The 21,272-nt window shown below is 35.5% G+C and overlaps 2 protein-coding genes and 1 long non-coding RNA gene across 3 annotated transcripts; all 3 read left to right on the top strand.

The window, feature by feature from the left end:
• The first annotated feature begins 15,591 nt into the window (after window positions 1-15,591).
• On the top strand, window positions 15,592-16,260 carry LOC145794668 (uncharacterized). The gene is made up of 3 exons (XR_014334598.1): window positions 15,592-15,933; window positions 16,015-16,066; window positions 16,160-16,260. It is a non-coding gene; the product is annotated as an uncharacterized LOC145794668 (long non-coding RNA).
• A 1,055-nt stretch (window positions 16,261-17,315) lies between these two features.
• Window positions 17,316-18,585, top strand: LOC145795841 (uncharacterized). Its single transcript, XM_082880766.1, has 4 exons — window positions 17,316-18,105; window positions 18,193-18,249; window positions 18,384-18,466; window positions 18,543-18,585. Exons 1-4 carry the CDS (start codon window positions 17,452-17,454, stop codon window positions 18,583-18,585), a joined length of 837 nt encoding a protein of 278 aa, XP_082736892.1. The 5' UTR covers window positions 17,316-17,451.
• Window positions 18,586-18,655: 70 nt separating this feature from the next.
• On the top strand, window positions 18,656-19,906 carry LOC145795842 (uncharacterized). Its single transcript, XM_082880767.1, has 6 exons — window positions 18,656-18,837; window positions 18,912-19,013; window positions 19,131-19,268; window positions 19,352-19,461; window positions 19,562-19,628; window positions 19,736-19,906. Exons 2-6 carry the CDS (start codon window positions 18,945-18,947, stop codon window positions 19,904-19,906), a joined length of 555 nt encoding a protein of 184 aa, XP_082736893.1. The 5' UTR covers window positions 18,656-18,837; window positions 18,912-18,944.
• Window positions 19,907-21,272: the final 1,366 nt, after the last annotated feature.

Genomic DNA, 21,272 nt, shown 5'->3' on the forward strand with positions numbered 1-21,272 from the left:
TAGTCTTGTACTACAAAGGTAAATATACAACATCTCTTCTCTCAAGTTCTCTTACCACTTGTTTTTCCCCTCCTAATACATGCTATTTGTATATATTTGTTGTAGTCTAGGCCTACACTCTTGTATAAAGGTGTATTAATCAAGAAATGGTGTGCTTCTCTTTCTTTCTTAATTTTCTAGCAGCAAATCTTTTCCCTCTCTTGAATTTATTTTCCTATCAAAACTCCATAAACTCAAAATCTGTTTTTATGGTACAATATTTGGTATGCCTAGAGTATGTGGTAATTTTTGTAGGTCCTAAGGATGCGTTTTTATAACCTAAACAATTTTTCTAAGTTTGTTACTCATAGAACCAGAAAAATAGTCAACTTTATCTATTTTTAGAAAATTCCAGAAAAATAATATTGAGCCCAATTTTATGTCAAAATCTTAATCTTGGTGTTATATTTTAACTAAAATTTGTTTTAACTCAAGAGAGTGAGGGGTTTGAGAGAGAAACCAATTTGCGTAACGATCAACGAATCTGGACAGATCTTGGTAATTCTGAATTATCTTAAAATATAAAATACCTATCCTACTTTCGTAAATTGAGTTTGAAACTAGACTTATTTATCTACAAACTCACATGAGGCCAGATCTTTAGGGCCAATAAAACTATTTTTTTCATAGTTGTTTTCGAACTAGTTCAAATCTGGAAATTTGTGTTAATATGCTCTTATTTGGTTTGCAACTCTTATACTCTATGTTTCTTGAATGTTTTAGTCTCGATATGTAATCTATGATAAATTGTAAATTTTCTTTACCATGAATAAATTACTTGTTGTTTAGTTTGGATTCGTAATTATATTGACCATGCTTTGCTATAATTGAGAACATAATGCACTTAATAGAGGGGAAATCAAATGGGATGGTAATGGGTTGCGATCATTGTATTTAATTTTATGAGATAATGAACGATGGATTCAAGAGTATGATATAGTGGAATGTATTCCATTTTGGTGAATTCTTGTGCAGGTGTGTTTCCGAACCCTAACATGGCACGAGAGGTATTCTGGCTGCTTAACGGAAATGAGAGGCATAAGGGTGGCAGTGAGGGTCTCACACAGGGAGAGTATCCCTGGAAGCCCGTTTCCTTGGGGCAGACCGTGATGTCACCACTTGGGTATGTAACCTAGGTGCGTGGGCATCATTGGTAATTGTGCAGTAAGCGACGCACTGGTGGTTATGCGGTAAGCGACGCATTGGTATTGTATTAACCAAGGGGGAGTCAGAATTGCCTGTGGCCAGAGTTAGTGGTTGGGTAGGAACGGCATTCCGCGAGGAGTTGCCTAGAACTAACTAAAATTGACTATTATTCGTGAGAACTGAAATTTAATTATAAGCTCTGCTTAATTATTGCTTTCATTGTATGTTATGATCATGCCGTTATGTTCTTGTGTATTTGGAATGGGAAAAGGGTCGGGGTGTGTGTGTTTACTGGGCATTCCAAGCTCATGGCGTTTTATGCCAGGTGAAGGCGAGTTTTACACCAAGAACAGAATCCCTAAAAGCTTTGTGGAACCGTGGCTGCCTTAGAAATTAGATTGTATATTTCCTGTATTTTGGATAATCTTTTTGTATCAAGGAACCGATATATATTTAAAGACTTGAAGAATTTTATCTGTAACTGTTATTAATATTTTATTTTAGTGTAATTATTTGCATTTTGTGCTTAAAAATGATGTGTACCCTCTAGTTAAACCCCGGTGCATCGTTGTATTATATTATCAAAATTTGGGGCGTCACAGGGCCCGCCCCGGCAACGGGCGGTCTTCGGGCCGCCCACAGGCCGCGGGCCAATTTTACAGTCCTGTCAATGTGAATGTTAATATGTCAATGTGAATATTCACATTGTCACGGGCCGGACCGGGCTCACCCCGGGCCACCCACAGGCCGCAGGCTAATTTTACACTCCTATCAATGTGAATGTTAACATGTTAATGTGAATATTCACATTGTACATGGGCCGGGCCCCTACACATTGACGATATGAACATTCACATTGACGGTGTGAACATTCACATTAAGAGTATTTTGGTAATTATGTCACCCATAGGACTTATTGAAACATAAGAAAATAATATGAACTAAATAGAACATAAGTAGATAAAAAGGGTATTTTGGTCTTCTTATCTCAAATAGGACCTAATGGAATTGTCAAAAAGAATATGAATTTGATGGAACATAAGTAATTAAAGATGGATTTATGGAAAAAGCTCCCAAGAAAAATAGAACCTTGAATTCACAAGGAAGAGAAAATATCTTAATATTATGGAATAAAAGTTGTCTTTGCCATGAGGCTTGTATAGCTATTTATAATAATGTAAACTGTAGAGACCAAGTATTCTTAGACACCAAGAAAACTCAAATTAGGAAATAATAAACTAATCTAATTCTTGGAAAATAGGAAACCTAAGAAATTAGAAAAACAAAATCAAAACAAATTAAGAAACCTAATAATTCTAAAATATTTATACTAAATTACAAGAATTCTAATAAAATAATATATCAAAAATATTAAAACTAAAAATATAAAAATTCTTAAAATCTTGTCCTACATCAGGCTTATCTTCTTTGAAAGAACTCGTCATCGAGTTCATATTAGAGATCTGCCATCGTCCATGCCAAATAAAAAGATACTTGGAATACTTCAGTTGTTTATCCATCTTCCAAAAATTATATGCAGAGAAGTCTAATTTCTGAAAGTTATTTTCTATATGCTCTAACTAGTTGACAAGATCAATTAGAGAAGCATTGAAAATCAAATTAAATTGCTTCACACCAAGAAAATCAACCAAATTTACTTTATGTAGAATTTGCATACTCTCTTGATGTTGCACCAACCCAGATTCAATTGATCCTTCAATTATCAACCTTGGAATATCAAGTGTAGCATCTACCAATTTCTTTGTTGCACACAGTGGTTGTATTATCTCTTCTTCTATTTTCTCTTTGTTATTGGACTCAATCAGATCTCCTTCTTCTTCAATATTTTTATGATTTGTTTATAAAACTTTCTCACCAATATTCAAATTACCATGCGTTGATGCATTATCAACACTTGAACAAGACTTTGTATCTTCTTCATTAGCTTTACAAATAATCTCACAACAAATAATATTTAGATGCAAATTCTTTTCTTTTGCAACTACAATTTTATTGAAAATTTTTACCAACTCCATGGAAGTATCTTGATTTGTATATGACAATATATTTTCATGATCATGAAAGTAGAATTTTGTTGCTAAAAACTTTTTCATTATTAACCATGAATGAATTTTGTCTTTACCTTTGCAAGCTTGATAATCTTGTAATCCATTCCACCACTTCAATGCACTTTTATCAAGTTTGTAGGATGAAAATATAACCTTCTTTTCATGAGCAATCTTCATGAATTCAAAGAAATTTTCAAAATCAAGCAACCAATCAAGAAAATCTTTTTTTTAAAACTTGAATTGTTAAAATATGAAATTTGTGTAGAATAATGTAAGCTAATAGGTTGGCCTTGGATGAATCCTCCGGCCCAATTGCTTTCAACTATAGGTTTGGTTGACGATTAGTCCTAAATCGGCAAGTAGATTACAACACTTATTGCGAAGTTCATACACCTCTAGCTGATGCTCCTCAATCGCATCCCGTATGGCTTCCACCTGTAGACACCCCATTTTTGACCGTCCTCAAGACTTGGACGTCACCGTTGGAACACTCGGTGATCATCCGTGCTTGTGTTCGTCTCGAGTTCTCGGAGGTCGCGGCTGCGCGCCTCGCCTCAGGATCTCTCGACTCGACTTTTCGGTGTCTGGTTTTGCACCAAACACTTGTGCTTTTGCTTTGAGGGGCAGGGAATGGCTTGTTTTCCATCCCCACACCCCATCGGCCTTCCCTTTGTATCACCGGCCGTTTATTGGTGCCACCGGTAGTGGTTTCTTAAAACCAATGGCCGGTCGACACTATATTTTGCCGACCGACACTTTGTTTTGGCCGGTGACCTTTTTTTGCTGGCCGGTGTGACCCTCTTGCACCCTTCAGACTTGGTGCATGCCAGCTGTGCCAGCTGGAGTGCACCAACACTCCTCCCCGTTAATGAAGTGGCTGTTTTGAGCCTTTGCACCCCTTTTCCTTCTAGAAGGATGAACCCTTTGGCCAAGCTTCCTGTCCTAGCTTCCTCAAGAAGCCTTGACTCCTTTGCCCCCTTTGCCCCTTTCACTTAGCTTCTTTGAGAAGCTTAAACCATTTCCCTTTGCCTATATAAGGACCCCTCTTCTCCCATTGTCAAGGGTTGGTGGTTTTGAAAGAAAAACCAGAGCTTATACATATATATATATATCTGATATATACACCCTCTCTCTCTATATTTTACTCTCTCTCCTCCCTTGTGTGTGTTTTGTGGCCTAAAAGTGCATTTTTACCTTAGTTTTGCACTAAGACACACACTACCACACCTTGCTTCGAGTTTGAGAGACTTTAAGGGTTGATTCTTAAGGTTTTGGACTGATTTTGGTCAGAAAAGAGTGGTTGGACCAACTGTTCTTGAAGTGTTCTTCAAGGGTGAGTTTCTTGCTTTATTTTCCCCAATCTTGCATTGGCTTTTGACCTATCTTGCATATTGATTTGAGCTTTGTGTATAACTAAAAAAAGTCTTATATTTTCATGCTTAAGAACTTTCATTAAGGGTGTTTTGGCATTGGGGGTCGAAATCCCCCTCTTAGGTCTCTTTTGGCCCCTTTTGGTGTCTTTTTCTTTAAGCCTTATTTGCTTTGTTGTATTAGCCTTCTCACCATTGAAATCCAGTGGATTTTCAGTGGTGAAGAAGATGGTTTGAAGTCTTGTATAGGGGAGGGACACCCTTCTCCCTTTGTGTCTCATTTGTGCATGTTTTGGGCTCATAAGGGTAGCATATATGCTTGGTTGTTTTTGGCTCCATATCATATGTTTTTGGTGCTATTTAGGTCACATGTTATCTCTGTTTTTGGTCGGATTGGTGGCCCTTTTCATGCTTAACATACTTGCTTTGTATTCCCTTGTTTGTGCCTAGAAATGCATCATGACTTTTGACTACCATGCTCTCATATTTTGGCTTCACTTTGTGAAGTTCTTGACCATATTTTGTCATGCATGAGGTCTGTTGGCCACTAATTTGGTCTTGTTTAGCATGCTTGATATAGTTGCTTTGCATTTTGGATCATAAGCCTTGAGTGTATGGATCATTAACATGCCTAGCTTGGCCTATTATCATCATTTGGCATTAGTTGAGATCATATTCCAGTCCATATAATGTGGTCTTACATTGTCCTTTGTGTCTCTTTCAATGCCTTGAAGTGTTGTGTTTTCATGCCTTGACATGTGCATTGTGTATGCCTATGTGTTTGGGTCATTTTAGGGCTGCCATACCAGCGGGTTTTGGAGCTATTTTGCATGCTAAAATTCTGTTTTTGGGTTGTATAGTTCATGCCATGCTTGTTTGGGTTAGTGGTAGTGGAGTGCCCTGTTGTTATGCCTTAGCCTTGGGCTCCTCTTGACTTGCATGCTTGTAGTGCATTTTGTCCATCACTTGAGACACTTTTGGCCACTGTTTTGGGGGGTGTTTGAGGCCTCCCATTTCAGTCTAAGTCCCTTCTCGGACATGGTTGTATGCGTGACTTGTTGCCTCTAATCGCATGCTTGTATTGTACCATATTAGCATTGCATGATGAGTTGCATTGTAGCATTGCATGTTAGGAACATTGCATGCTTGCCATGATATGTTGCATTACATTTGGCATGCTTTGCATTTTAGTGATATGTTGCATTTTCGAGCCATGTTTGCATAACATGCATTGCATTGCTTGGTTTGGGGTGTCAAACCAAGTGAGAGGAGGGGGGGAGAAGTGTTCATACTACAAGTGATGTAACGTGTCTCAACTCTCGGTCACCGAGGCCCTTGACTTTGGCATGATAGGGTTTTGGTATTCATTTATATGTTGCATGCATTTTCATTGAATTGCAACGTTGGCTCCTTAGGCCATCACGCATCAAAATGCATGATTGATGGCTCGAGGGTCGAGGGTCATGCTCCCTTGAGTCCCTTGCATGATAGGGAGTGTGCCCACGCATACATTTGCTTGAAATTCCATGCCATACACTGTCTGTCCTTGTTGCTGTCAAAAACCAATTTCTACAAGGATTTTTTGCCAACCGGCACTGTAGAGTGCCGACCGTCCATGGATTGGTGGCCGATAATATGAAACCCCAGCCGATGGATAAGTTCCATGGCCGGTGGGTATCCCCTTCAGCCGATGGTGTCCTACAGGGTTCAGGGAACTTGTCCCAGGATTTTGGCAGTTTTCAGAGAAGCAGGGCAGTGTAAACAGAGGCAGCAGTGGTATGGTACGGGCTTTCGGGGCAAGATAAATCCGAGCATGCATCATTCACGCATCCCGAGGCGGGGGCTGCGGCCATCTTCTCCTTGCATTTAGTTTGTTAATTAGATTACAAATTTTGTAATAATTAATTTAGTATTATTTATTCGGACTGTAATATTTATTTGGACCCTCCGAGTGAGGGCAATTGTGTAATAAGTGTGGGTGCGTGTGTGCATGTCTTCCAACCCCCACTTCTTTCTCCCTTTTATTTACCCGCTTATGATGGTAGACTAGGACATATTTAAATTAGCATACCTTATGCTATGCATGCGTGCATCCACACATTTGTCTTACATGCATCGGGCTCGGCGTATCACTCTAACTGCATTTGTATTTTAATTTCAAATTGAATACGTGTTAGTTGTAGCATTTCACATGTCATTGTAGATTAGCCGAGCCTATCTTAGTTGCATTTTGCATGTGTTGCATTAGCCATCTTAACATGAACTAGGATCATGCATATGATTACTAACTAGTTTCTGTTTTGGCTTGGAGTACTCTGTAAGTTCTTTTGCTTTAGCATCCTTGCATGCGTGTGAATGTTGCCATGATAGCATGATTACCATGAGGCTAGCTGCTTATGTGATATAACTGCTTGAATGCCTGTGGATGGAGGTGGAATCACTTAAATTGGAATAATGCATTAAAACTGTGAGTTTTAAGCCCACTAGATAGTGGCAAAATCATTTTTTTCTAAAGCCCACTTGAGGGTGGCAAAACCTGCATTTTAGCCTACTTGTGAGTAGTAAACCATTTCCGAAACAAACATGAAATGTTTTGTTCCAATTTAGGCGATTTGGTCTATACTTGTCTGCTGTGCGCATAACATAGTAAATTTAGGCTAATAACCAGAATAAGAACGCATAACGTTTTCAAAATTGGATATCATGGTTAGTAAAGGCCGATCTTCGGATCGGGCGAGAGGGGGTGCTCATAGCTGACCTTCCCCAATCGTACCCAAGTTCCCGAGCCGAGGCAACTTTGGTGATGACGGACACGTGGCCTTTGGCACCGAGTCAGGGTTTCCTAAATTCCCTCAAAATAAAATATTTAGGTGGCGTCTCTGTATCTGGCAAAGCAGTCCATGTTTGGCACTTCTTTCAAAAATCTGTTTTCTCAAAATGATTTGCCAGATATGGACTCTTTGGTTCAGATTAAGAACCGTGACACAAATCGAGTCCGAACTGTAGCGGGGTCCCTCGCGGACCTGCTACACCACCCTATGATCAATGCCAATAGGGATTGTGTGTTCTCCATTGTCTTGTGTCATTGAGCTAGGCGAATCCATGCTCTGATATCACTTGACGCAGTGGAATACATGGGGACTAGATATTGTTCTAGTAGATGAAAAGGGGCTTTTGAATCCACTAGAAAAATAGAATTTTAAATCCACAGGAAGAGAAAATATCTTAATATTATTGAATAAAAGTTGAATAAAAGTTGTTTTTGCCATGAGGCTTACATAGCTATTTATAATAATGTAAACCTTGGAAACCAAGTATTCTTGGACACTAAGAAAACTCAAATTAAGAAACAATAAACTAATCTAATTCTTGAAAAACAAGAAACCTAAGAAATTAGAAAATCAAAATCAAAACAAATTAAGAAACCTAATAATTCTAAATATTTATACTAAATTACAAGAATTCTAATAAAATAACATATCAAAAAAATAAAACTAAAAATATAAAAATTCTTAAAATTTTGTCCTACATCACAAGATCTTTACATCACAAAAAGAATGACAAAAAACTATTAAGAATTGAATTAAAAATTGTTTCATAAAGTTGGCCTCGTGAATGAGGTATTGGAAATAGTGTGTAACTACATATCCTACATTGATTGTAGAGGAAATTATTGATGGGTATTAAAATCCCATGTTTTGGATAAGGGCATGAGCCATTTGGGCCATCCAAATTTTCCGAAGGAAGGGAGTTATGGATGCTTCAAGGATGGGTTTGGGCCAAAACTATGGTCCAAAACTATGGCCCAAATTGGTTTTGCAAAACTTGCTACATGCGCGGGGCTCGCCCGCCCAGGCCGCCTCTTGGATTTTACGTTTGGGCTAGGCTAGATTGGTGGCCCATCAACCTATTCTTTTTTGGGTCACGTCTGTTAGGTGCCTGCAGATATATACACATGTGTATATAGAGTGTATAACTTATACACTAATTGTCCCATTAGTTTTGACTAAATATGTTGCCAGCCTTCATGGCTGGGTGGCTCCTCCTCTACCCCTCCTTGTGTATAAATAGAGACTAACTTCTTTGGTTGTCAAGACAGAATTTTTGGCTCTCAGATTATAGTCAGTTTGCTCTTAGATTATTCTTTCTATGTGAGAGAGTGCTACCATTGTTAGTTCACCGGAGCTAAACAGAAAGTACATCTACGTTAGCGGGTTCCAACCATCCTATTTTGGGAGACAGATGCCGACATACCTCCAGCACCCATGGTGAGGTGGTGAATCTGTTTTGAGGAGACTGTGATATCACACAGGTTTCGGTTTGCTCCCTTGTCTTATTTTAATCTTTTAGTTTGATATATATTTTTGTTCATCATGTTGTTTAGTACTCCCTTCATCCTAAAATATTTGTCCTTTATTCCATTTTTTATTTTTCCAAAATATTAGTTCATTTTCAAAAATCAAGGACTAAAATAATATGAATTTCATATTTTGTCCTTCTTTTAAATTTATTAACAACACAAAAAGTACAATTATGACAATTGATATTCCCCAAAAAATATACTATCAAAGGGTAATTTTGCAAAATCAATATTTTTAAAGCGCAATAATTATACTACCAAAAAAAAAAAAAGATTTCTTAAAAAGAACTATTATTTTGGGACGGAGGGAGTATTATAATTTCTTGATATGTAATTTAATTTATTAAATACGAATCAGTTTGGTTTTATTTAATTATGTAATTTGCACAACAATCTTAAAACAATTTATATGTTTCTCATGAAATTAGACAAATAGATTCATAATAATTTGTATTAGATTAATTTTCCCACTATACGAGTTCTCTGCTTCGCATTTGTTAATTGGAAAAATCACCGAACGTGTATATATAGAAAATTGTAAAATGGAATAGCCCACTGTATTCATGCTAGGCTTCTGTTTCTTCATGGTATCACAATAGCTGGTGATGCTATGGTACATTTTGGTGTACCATACATTTAGTTATGAACTTATATGATTTTATATCATAACCTGTACCATATTAGTCATAACTATCACCATATTAACTCATAACTTAGTTATATTTAATTATTTATTTATACCATATTACTTCATAACCAGGTCATAACTAAGTTATTAAATAATTTTTCTCTTAAGTTAGGCAACCGGTGTAACAGGTTACCAAACCCAACAGAGCAAAGTCAGAAGTCCAACAGTCTCGAAGCCAGTTGGCCTCCCTCTCTGGGTCGTGCTCTTGCTCTTGCTCTTCTCTTCTCCTCCCTTCTCTCTTCCACCATAGCTGGAGCTTCAGCCATTGCCGAAGACCACCAGCCCCGTTGGCGTCGGGACCACCACTCTCTCAGTCGTGTACCAGGTTACCAAACCCAACAGAGCAAAGTCAGAAGTCCAACAGTCCCGAAGCTAGTTGGCCTCCCTCTCTGGGTCGTGCTCTTGCTCTTGCTCTTCTCTTCTCCTCCCTCCTCTCTTCTACCATAGCTGGAGCTTCAGCCATTGCCGAAGACCACCAGCCCCGTTGGCGTCGGGACCACCACTCTCTCAGTGTAACATCTGTCTTCCTTGCTCTGTTTTTGTGTTTTTGAGTTTTATGGTTTGAGTTATGCAGATTTTATTATGGTGTGCAGGTTTTAGTGTGTGCAGATTTTATTTTTGAGTTATTATGGTGTGTGCAGATTTGAGTTATGATGGATACATTTTTAGAAGTGTTTAAGAAGTGTTAGTCCCCATTACATGTCTGATATGAACATGGCTTCCCTCCATGTCCATGCTACTTAGTTTGATTGAATTAAATTTACAACCCTCATACCCCTATGGTCCTGGTAATGACCTTAAACTGCCCATCATAGTTTGTCTAGTAAAGATCTTCAAAGGTACAGAAAGATTATGCTATTGCACTAACTTTTTCATAACATGTTTTAATGCAAAGAGAAAATCTTTTCAGTAATTTGACAGGTTCTAGCGAAAATCGAACCAAAACCAATTGTGTGATTGGATTGATGTGAGGATGGAGAAGAAATTGAAAATAAAATGAGAATCTAACAATGTGATCTATTATATTGGTTTTGGTGAGGACTCCCAAAGGCTAAAGTACATGCACATAGTGATTAGTGGCAGTATGTGGGCATGCATATGTGGTTAGATTTCCATTTTGCTCTATTGGCACGTGCCATCACCAACTAATGATACAATTACATATGGATAGTAAACCCCACTTTTAAGATATTACATCTTTCATACTAATTTAGTAACCGCAACATATACACGGTGCTCTAGACGGTAACATGTCATCGGATGGTGATACTAAGTGTTTATCACCGTTGCATTGAATATGTTTCCTCTCTCTCACAATATCCACACAATAGCCATTAAAGTAACACTAAAAATGATGCATCATTATCACAGTTCAGCAATGTACTGTTTCAAAATGTACCCATCTGGTTACACTCTAATTCGAATTGTGACTTGTCTCTATGTTTGACAGAAATTGTGAAGAGTATAGAAATCTAGGTAAAAGTAGTTATCTCTAAACAATCAAAAATCACCAACGATTATGTTTCACAAATAGTTCGCTGCAAATAATTAACCATGTTTGAGTCTTAAAATGAAAGTAATCACTACACACGTTGGCGTCGGGACCACCACTCTCTCAGTGTAACATCTGTCTTCCTTGCTCTGTTTTTGTGTTTTTGAGTTATATGGTTTGAGTTATGCAGATTTTATTATGGTGTGCAGATTTTAGTGTGTGCAGATTTTATTTTTGAGTTATTATGGTGTGTGCAGATTTGAGTTATGATGGTTTGTGCAGATTTTATTGGATCTTGAATGCTTATTGAGTTATACGGTTTGCAGATTTTATGGTGTTTTATGGGTTGGGGTTTTCAATTTTCCTTTCTTTTGTATTTTCCTCTGCTTTCTCGTTAGCCACACACACACAGAAGATGTGCGTGAGTGTGTTGAAATCAAAGGTATGATGGAAGAGTCTGACAATAAATAAATAAATTAATTAAAAAATATTATTGTCAATTTTAAAATTTCGACAATATTGAAGTTTTTTTGGCAGTCATGGCAAATCTTTTGTGCATGCTTTAGTTATCTCTTTGGGGTCTTTGTGCATTTTGGACTATTTTTGGATTTTGAATTTGTGAAGCAATTTGTTGAGAGAAAAGAATAAGGAAGAGATTTTTGTGAAAAAATTCATTCTCTATTTCATTCACAAATCCCTTTTTTTTTTCTTTTTTTTTTGTGAAGATTTTTTTTTTCTTTTCATTTACAAATCTTTGCACAAATCCTTTTATTTCTTGCAAATTCATGGTATGTTTATGTATGCCTCATATATACTTACATTTACATCACTGTTGCTTTCTTCTTGGTGCAACCAAATTGAATTTGTTGTAGAATCTGCAATGGTTTGTAATTAATGTCCATGAAAAACAAATCATAACATTTTAATATATAATAATAACATACATTTTCGTTCTAATTTTAAAAACGTTACTAATGCATGATGGATAGACACTCGCATGTTTGTGGCTCCCATTTTGTGTGAGATCCATAAACATGTGAGTATTTGTATATCATTATGTGATTTATTTTATATCAGTAGTATTTTTTAGTCCTTAATCTTTTGAATAATTTCGTAAAAATCTCAAAACACAAGAATCTTGAAAATTGTTGTATAGTGAAAAAATAAAAAAGTGAAATGCCAATTAAATATAAGTTTTAAATTTCTTTTCTCTTTTCTATTCTCTTCTCAAGTCTTTTCAAAATTTAAAATTCAAACACAACTTAAAAAAAATTAAATTCGTAACAAATGATAGAGAAGGCAGAGAAACAAGGACCTATTTGGGTTGTGGTTGGGAGAGAGCAATTAATGCTTCCTTTCTAATCAGTGGGACAGTCACAGACATCATTCTCAACCAAACATGCACCTCCATGGAAACAGAAAATGTCACCACATGGTGCCCCTGCAAGCTCACAGTGCTCTCCACTATGCCCTGTTTGGCACTGGCATTTATAACTCTCACCCTGCACTATCTCCTCGCAAGTCCCTCCATTTCCATACCAAAATGAGTTAGTCCCATCACACATTGTCATTTCCTCATCACAAAACCTCCCCCTGTTAATCAAAACAATAGAACACAAGAAGTTCCATGATGTTTCAATTCCATGAATCTAATCAACTAAAAAACAATGAGCATCAAGTATAGAGACAAAATTCTTTCTTTAAAAAAAAAACTAATAAAATACAATACTGACAACACTACATTTATTTTGGATAGAGTCACATTCTATCAAAATAAATGCAATATTAATACTGATAGTATGACATTTATTTTGAAAGGAGTCACACTCTATTAGAATGAATGTGATATAGGCCGCATTTTTTCAATATACTTTTGTATGACAAATTTATGTTTATAACATTATTAATTATATATCATACCAAAAAAGTGCTTGTTCAAGAATTTCAAGATTTTCTTATATTGGTGTTTGGTACATTAATGATTCAAGTTGGTATGAAAACTTCCATTGAAAATCATATGGTTATAAATTGAGAAATAGTTTCAAAAATTGCACAAAATATAGTGTTGGCAGCACTGCATTCATTCTAGATGAAATTATACTAGAATAAACGTAATGTTGGCAATACTACATGTTGTACATTTTTCTATGAAAAAATTGTGTTCGTAGCATTACTTGTTTCTTTTTCTTCTTCTTCCATTTATTTATTTATTTTTTTAAATCTTGCTAAAGAATTTCAATATTTTCTTATAATGGTGTCTAGCACAAGAACGATTTAAGTGTTGTATGAAAACTTCCATTGAAAACCATATATATATATATATGAGTTTGAATGAATCAGGCAAGTTAGATTTACCCTTGGAAAGGTCGATCACCATCTAAAATGGTGGAAGGGTCTGGAAGATTGCAAATACAGTAGCCAGTGCTGTTGCATGATCCAGTTTTGCATCTGTCGTCATCACACGGTAGAGCAGCAGCAGCTTTCACAATATTGGTTGATCCAAGAAACAGAGATAGTATAATTAGATACACAACTCCCATGCCAATTGACATTTCAAGAATATGAGAGAGAGAGAGAGAGAGAGAGAGAGAGAGAGAGAGAGAGAGAGAGATTGTGATTGCTTCATCTCATTTTTTGAGATTTGTGTGTAATGAATGTGATAGTCTTTGGATTTAAGCAAGGTGTCAAGAGATAGAGGAAATGGGATTTTTATTTTTTTATTTTTTGGAACCTTACCAAGTAGTAAATCTTATATACCGGTAATTACCTACAAATTACACGTATCAATTAAGACGGATAGAACGCCAAAAGAAGTCAAACTTTAAATGTTTCAATTTTCCAGTTCGTCCTAAGATAAGCCTTTTATTATTTAGTAATACTACATGTTTATTATATTTATAAATATCAAAATGTTGTCTATATTCATTCTATGCAAGGACTCACAATACGGCAATTCAATCTCAACCCTTCCTTTATAATCCGAGCAACTCTCTTACCACAATTTCTGAGATAGGAAAATCACCTATTGCTTCAATGCAGAAACTGAGGCTGAGCTTCTAAGTACATGCACTTTGTTTCTTTTCTTTTCTTTTCTTTTACTTGAATTCAAACATAAAATAAGCTAAACTTCTTCTTGAATTTTTTAACTTCTGCACAGACCAATCTATAGATATATGGAAAAGTATTATTAACTTCTTCTTGAATTTTTTTTTCCTCTCTCAGCTTTTGCCTTCATCAGAGCTCCCGTGGATCACTCTGACCACTCTTACCGTTGTTCACTCCGGCTACGACATCACTTCGGCTGCTCGACATCCTGCTCGGTTAGTTTAGAAAATATTCAACAGACTACTATACTTCTATAATTAGTTCTCTATACTGGTATAAGACAGTATATAATCCTTGAAGCTAAGCTTCTATATAATTCTTGAAGCATATTGATATTAACTACCCCTGTTTGGCTCCCATTTTTTTCTTCGGTTTTTAATTTTAGTAAATTTTATATGCAAACATATATATAGGTTGCTAATATAACAGGTATGGATCCAAATTCATTAAATCTACATTTCAAGCTCCTACTGTATCATCCCAAATAGATAGATAAAAGATGTATATTCTACATTTATATCTGGAGGGATTGTAAGCACTTTGTACAAACTTCATTTCCTTCCACCATCAATCTACTTAGTGACAAGTAACAAAGGGTGTAATAGAGATTACATTTTCCCCTCCCCTTATCAGACTACATTTTCATGTCCTAAATACACTAGAAAATTGGCATTTCAAAAAAATCAAAATCAGTTCTCAATTCAATTTCCAATAAAACTGCAGAAAATTGGGTATCTTATATGATTTCACAATTCTTATTTTTCTTTTCAATCATCTTCTTAACAACAAACAAATCATTTTTTTATTGTAAAACAAAATGGTAAATGAAGGACCAACCTCAAAATGAACCAACCAATTGTTAATTCCTGCTCCAAACCCCTTATCAAGATGGTAAGCCGGGGGAGACCCATCCAAACAAACTGCACAATATCAGAATCCCAACAAATTGCTTTCCTAAACATTTATAATTTTCAAGTGCTTTATGTGGTTCAAGCCATCCCCAAACCCATGCAGAGAATAAAAAAAAAATTAGCAAGATAAAATATGGGAAAGTGAACCACAACATAGCTAAAACCAAAGCAAGTAAAACCAGTTAATAAAGATATTCAACCTTCTGACTGTATACCTAAAGTGAGACTTGAAGGAGCAAAGGAGCTATACATAACCATGACATCGTTTTTTATTTTTTTTTCTACAATAGTCCCAAAAATAAAATAAAAAACAATGTCGTTTTTATTATCAATTCGTATGGTGCCAAAATATTTGGCTCCTTTTTGCGACAAAAAATTTCCTTACCAAATTGCAAATTTTGTCCAAAAAAATTAACTTCTTTAATCTATTTTTTATGCTAATGTGACCTAAGCTACTGGGGTATCATTTTTTGTTTATGATTAGAATTTTTTTTAGTGTCTTTCCTTTTTACATTGGAAACATAGTCTTTGTTAACTACATTATTATAAAACAAATCCATTCATGTGTGCATGTCGTGCATTTGATGAATGTACTATAACCTTTAAGATTTTTGTTTGTTTGTTTTTTTTCCTAATCAAAGATATTATGAGTTTATTTTTCTTGTCTTTCTTTACAAGGAATTCTGATTGAAGCCTAATGGATAAGCCGACTGATCCTCCAAAGCGCCCGATCACTCCATTCATTTTCTTTTGGTATTTCGTTAATATCTATTTGTATGTAGTTATATATTTTCCATTATACGAATTCTTATATTCATTTTCATATGTTTATAGCCAAGAACAATCAATGGAGTTAAAAAAAACCCAAATGAAAGTAGACGTGAAGGTAAGTGCAACGTATTCTTGTTGTTTGTAGTATTCCTTTTGTACTTGTAAGCTTGTATGTAATTGTTCATATGATTTTATGCATGTAATGTAGGATATTGGGGACAAATGGAATCAACTTCCTGAAGAAGAAAAAAATAAGTATATACAAATGGGAAAGCTGCAATCTGAACAATATGCCCAATTAAAAACTGTGGACCAACAAAAGCCTCCAAAAGTAAAAATTCAAACCCGAATTGAGCTTACATCAATTTGTAAGATTATTAGAAGGTTGGACAAAGCACAACAACAAGCAGTGAGTGATATGGGGTTTCATGGCATCCTAAGCCTTAGGTGCACGCACATAGATCATGACTTGTGTCATTGGTTAGTTCAGAACTTTGATCCTTCAACTCATTCATTGAATGTCCACGGTCTTCGAATGCTTCTCACCGTAGAAGATGTTCATGAGTTGATGGGATTACCTTCCAATGGTCTACCTGTGAAGTTAACAGAGTCCGTAGATGAAATTACAAACCTATGTGATGAAATTGCGATGAAGAATAAATTTGTTCCGCTCACATCTTTGAAATCTTATCTGCTTGAAACAAAAGATGCTGGAACTGAATTTAAAAGGAAATTTGTCTCATACATCATTAGAGCCCTCTTGTGCCCCACCACAAAGGCAGGCGTACACCAATCATTCATTAACATGGTTAAAAATGTTGAGTCCATCAGTCAATTCAATTGGGCAAAGCACACCCTTGATTTTCTTGTCGACCGCATTGCCATTGCCAAGGTCAAAGAGCGGTCTGCTATGTGCGGCTGTTTGCTTCTTCTAATGGTACTTCCCCTTGATGTGTAATTATTTCATCTATTATTTTTTATTGTATATTGTCTAACACACATTAAAATGACTTCTTTTTTTGATTTTTTTCCCCATGTAGTTATTTTACTTGGAACAATTTGCTCGCAAAAGGGAGTTGGTGGCTACTTCCAACTCCATTCCTCGCTTATCCTATTGGGGCAATTCAGAAATTAAGCAGGGTTTGAATCAAATTAAAGCTTTGGGAGGATATTTAAATGTTGATGTAAATATTTACAACACATGACTTTTTATAATTATAGCTCAATTTACATTACACCTGTGACATTAACAAGTTATTGTATATCTGTGAATAGGTGGCTTTGCCTAACATTGGTGAAAAGTCCAATGCAGTAACTCTTAGCCAGGGAAGAATTGACAAGAATGATGACTCCCGATTGGCTAAAGTTGAGAAACAAGTCATTGAAATTCATGCCTTTTTGGTCCAAGGCCACAAGGACACAAGGCAAGATGAGGATGACAAACGTCTAACCAAAGTGGAGAATCAAGTTGAAAAAATTCTTGAGTTGTTAGAAAAACACATGCCAGTTGATGGAGAACAAGTTAAAACACCACCAACCAAACTACTTGCGGAGCAGCGACTGGTCAAAATGGAGAACCAAGTTGGTCAAATTCTTGAGTTGTTAGAACGATGCATTCCAGTTGATGGTGGAAATGTTAAAACACCACCAAGAAAACTACATGAGGAGCATCGAATTGACATTGAAATGGTTGGTCTCGATGATAGTGGTATCGAAAAGGTTGCAGCCAATTCCCCGAAGTTTGTAGATGAGGATGAGATAAGGAATATGAATGACAAAAAACCAATGGAAACTTTGCATTTGAGAAAAACAAAACCAATCCTCACACCACCAAATGCAAAGGCAGTTGCAAAGAAACGAGCCAAATTAGTTGGTGGGAAAGCATTAAATAATGAACAACTTTCTATTCCACAAAAGGGGAGATTGCGCGCAAAAAAGAGCGATACAAAGGCAGTCGAAATGAATGCTGTAACAATGTCATCATCATGTAGTGTTGTTCGTGGTCCTCAGACTCGAGGGACCCAGAATTGCAAAGCCAGTCAGTGGTTGCGTACACCTTTTGTGAAATTTGATGTAAAGAAGAAAAGACCACAGTTGAAGCCATCGTCAACTGACAACAACATTGACAATAATATTCATGACAATCTCGATGAAGTAAACTAAATGATTGTGTCTCAAAACATATTTGATATATGTGTAACAAATAGTGCTTGTTTCTTACTTTTCTTTTACTTGTATCAGCTATTTGATAATTTACTTGATCAACTTGGGGGTAATGTTGTTCCTGAAATCCCAAAGGTTTGGAACTAACTATTATAGTATTTTTTGTATATGTGGTTATTTTGCGCTAACATACACTAACCATCTTCATGAACATACACTAACCAAGCTTGATTTGTTTTATGCACTATTCTTCTCAATACCTTTACAAGTCATCCGTGCCTTTGCCAGACCCATTAAATGACTATGACAGTCTCGTTCTACGATATGCATTTGATGAATCTCTTTCAGAAGGGTACAATTTGACTACCTTTAACTTGTTATGTATGAAGTACTATACCTTCTAACTCACATAGTTATCCATGTGCTAGGGAATATCTTGTACGAATGAAACTGCACTACGTGGAAGTATAATCTGCCACGCGGAAGGAATTGTGGTCCTTGAAACCATATCAATGGATATCCTCGTGTGTAAGACTTTTCTCCTTCTCCTATTTTATTTGCTACCATTCCATCATCCAAGTTACTTTACTTTGCCTATTCATAAATTTCATATATTTTGCACTGCAGATTATAAATCTCATTGTTGTGAAATTGACAAATAAACAAAGGAAAAAGTTTCCAAATAAGGATCACAAGGTTTGGTACTTTCCGACCCATGTATCGGTAAGTATTAGCCATACCTAAAGACTTTTTTTATTTAGGCACAAGTTATTTATATGTTAAAATTGAATATGCAGCAAAAGATTTTGTGTCAACCTTCTGATGACACAATGAAAGATATAGTAGAAGATTATTTTGGAATTTACAGATACACTGGCCCCCTTCATGCTTGTGAGGAGGTAACATGATAAAATACTACTATTACCCAATTTCCAAATTTACCATGCACAATAACATTTGATCCATGTTATGTATTTATTTATTTTTTGCATGTACATTCGACGCTATATTTTTAGATTTACATGCCCTTCAACCATAGAGAAAACCACTGGTTGTGCTTGAATGTAAACATGGAAAAACGGGTTGCCTATCTATTCGACTCCAGCAGATGTATTGGCACCGATGAGGATCGAAAAAATCAAGCTACATTATTGGTAATAGAATAACCATTATGATACCCCACTTGTATCCACTTTTTTGTTTCTTGATCATGTACCTTACTACCTACCACCAACAGGTACAATCATTGCATAAGCTGCTTCAATATGCGCATGGAGAAGATTACGTTCAAGATGTTAGTTCGTTTGCATTTCAATGGTTGGAAGACATGCCACGCCAAGACAACAAGTAATACACTACATTATCGTTCTTGATTTTTAAATAAGCATTAATGTTATAATCTCTAAGTTCGTTGACTCTATTGTTACAACTACACTCATTCCTATAGCTATGATTGTGGTCTTTTCGTCATCAAATATATGCAAGGGAAACCTTTGCCTTCAGGTGTAATCAAGGTACTTACATTTATACCCAACTGTCCACTTATCAGTATCTTATGTTTTATGAAGACTAATTTTATAATGTGTGATGTTTTTACGTACTCACTACTTTTGGCATGTAGTTTGACTATTTGCATAGGGCTCGCTTGTTACTTGATCTTGTGATATACAAGCATAATTCAGCTCCTATTGTTGGTGATATCGCACAATATAAAGCTAGTGATGCTCTATTCTTTTTTATTTTTCATAAGTTCGTACAATCAATGACGTTATCGCATTTCTTAAACTCGTGAACTTTGAGTTTATAACTCAACCTTTGTTATAAAATTATATTCTCAAGTGTGCTACCTTGTGCAGAACTCAGAGCTAGGGGTGAATTGAAATGGAAGTAGAGGCTATACGACTTTTGTGATCCTGAAAGAAGGAAAGATAGTGGATAAGGTTGTGGGAGCGAACAAAGACGACTTTGATTTTAATTGATGTATTTAAAATTTGAACATGAATTGTTTCTATTCTTGGGTATGCAATGCATTTTTTTTTTTAATTTGTAATTTGAACATGAATTTTGCTTTCAAGCTTTAGTTTATTTATTAATTTAATATACATCAATTATTAGTTCTTAATAATCGTTTATGACAGGTATAAATATCTATCGCTATATTTAAATGTCAAGCTTAGCACAATTAAAAAGAAAAGAAAAGGCTATGGCAGCATTTTTTAAACGTCCCTATATCTCAGCCCCAACGGTTGGATTTTTAAAATGTATAAATATCTATGACGGCGTTTCAAAAGCGTCGCTAAATATCATAGTGACGTCATAGTACCGTTAGGGTAGGACATTGGGCGGCGTTTATTTTTCATGATTTCAAAAATAAAACTAATCATTTTTACTATTATGCAAAAACAGTTTTGAAAATTTCAAATAACAACATTAAAGTTTCTTATAAAAAGTATACTTCAAAAAAAAAAAAATGTTGTTCGTTTTCGTTTTTTCTATTTTCAAGAATACAAAACATTAAAATAAAACAATACCAAAGTGTTTTAGCTTGTGTCTATTCATTTTTCTCTAGGAACCATGCAAGAAAAATAATGTTTTGAAAAATTCCTATGCATTCTTCCTTGAAACCCAACTAGGTTGCAAACGAACCGAATCAAAATTTTCAATGTTTAAGCTCGTTTATTAAGAATTAGTCGAACTCGAGCTTGAGCAAGTTTTAGTCGAGCTTCAAAAATCGAACTCAAGCTCAGCTCGTCAAATATTTGTTGAACTCGAGCTCGCTCAATTACATAAACGAGCCAAGTTCAAACTCGAACTTAAAAATGAATTAAATTTAAATTAATTTACTTAGTAAAATTAAAAAAATACAAAATTATTATTAAAATATATAATAATACTTATATTAATAATAAATTTCAATTCGTTAGCAACCCTAAACCCAGCCCAACCAAACCCCAGTAAGAAATTTTTGCTTCTCATTTTTTTTTTAAAATTAACTTTTTCCTTTCCTTAACAAATTCAAGAACCAAAAAAGATATCACAATTCAGGCTTCTCTAATTTTCCGTGGCTATATTATCTCAATCACTTCACAAAATAATTATATGTATCCCATACCTAAAATAAACGTAAAAGAGATAAAATATGGATAACAAAAACACAT

This window comes from Camellia sinensis, chromosome 7 (genome assembly GCF_055761805.1).
Source record: "Camellia sinensis isolate YWXY chromosome 7, ASM5576180v1, whole genome shotgun sequence".
NCBI classification, from domain to species: domain Eukaryota; kingdom Viridiplantae; phylum Streptophyta; class Magnoliopsida; order Ericales; family Theaceae; genus Camellia; species Camellia sinensis.

Excerpts from the sequence above, each read along its gene's own strand:
- LOC145795841 (XM_082880766.1), top strand. The coding sequence starts at position 17,452 with ATGCCAGTTGATGGAGAACAAGTTAAAACACCACCAACCAAACTACTT. Across the intron at positions 18,106-18,192 it reads TTCATGACAATCTCGATGAA|CTATTTGATAATTTACTTGA; the intron begins GTAAACTAAATG and ends TACTTGTATCAG. Across the intron at positions 18,467-18,542 it reads GATGAATCTCTTTCAGAAGG|GGAATATCTTGTACGAATGA; the intron begins GTACAATTTGAC and ends TCCATGTGCTAG.
- LOC145795842 (XM_082880767.1), top strand. The coding sequence starts at position 18,945 with ATGAAAGATATAGTAGAAGATTATTTTGGAATTTACAGATACACTGGC. Across the intron at positions 19,014-19,130 it reads CCCTTCATGCTTGTGAGGAG|ATTTACATGCCCTTCAACCA; the intron begins GTAACATGATAA and ends CTATATTTTTAG. Across the intron at positions 19,269-19,351 it reads AAAATCAAGCTACATTATTG|GTACAATCATTGCATAAGCT; the intron begins GTAATAGAATAA and ends TACCACCAACAG.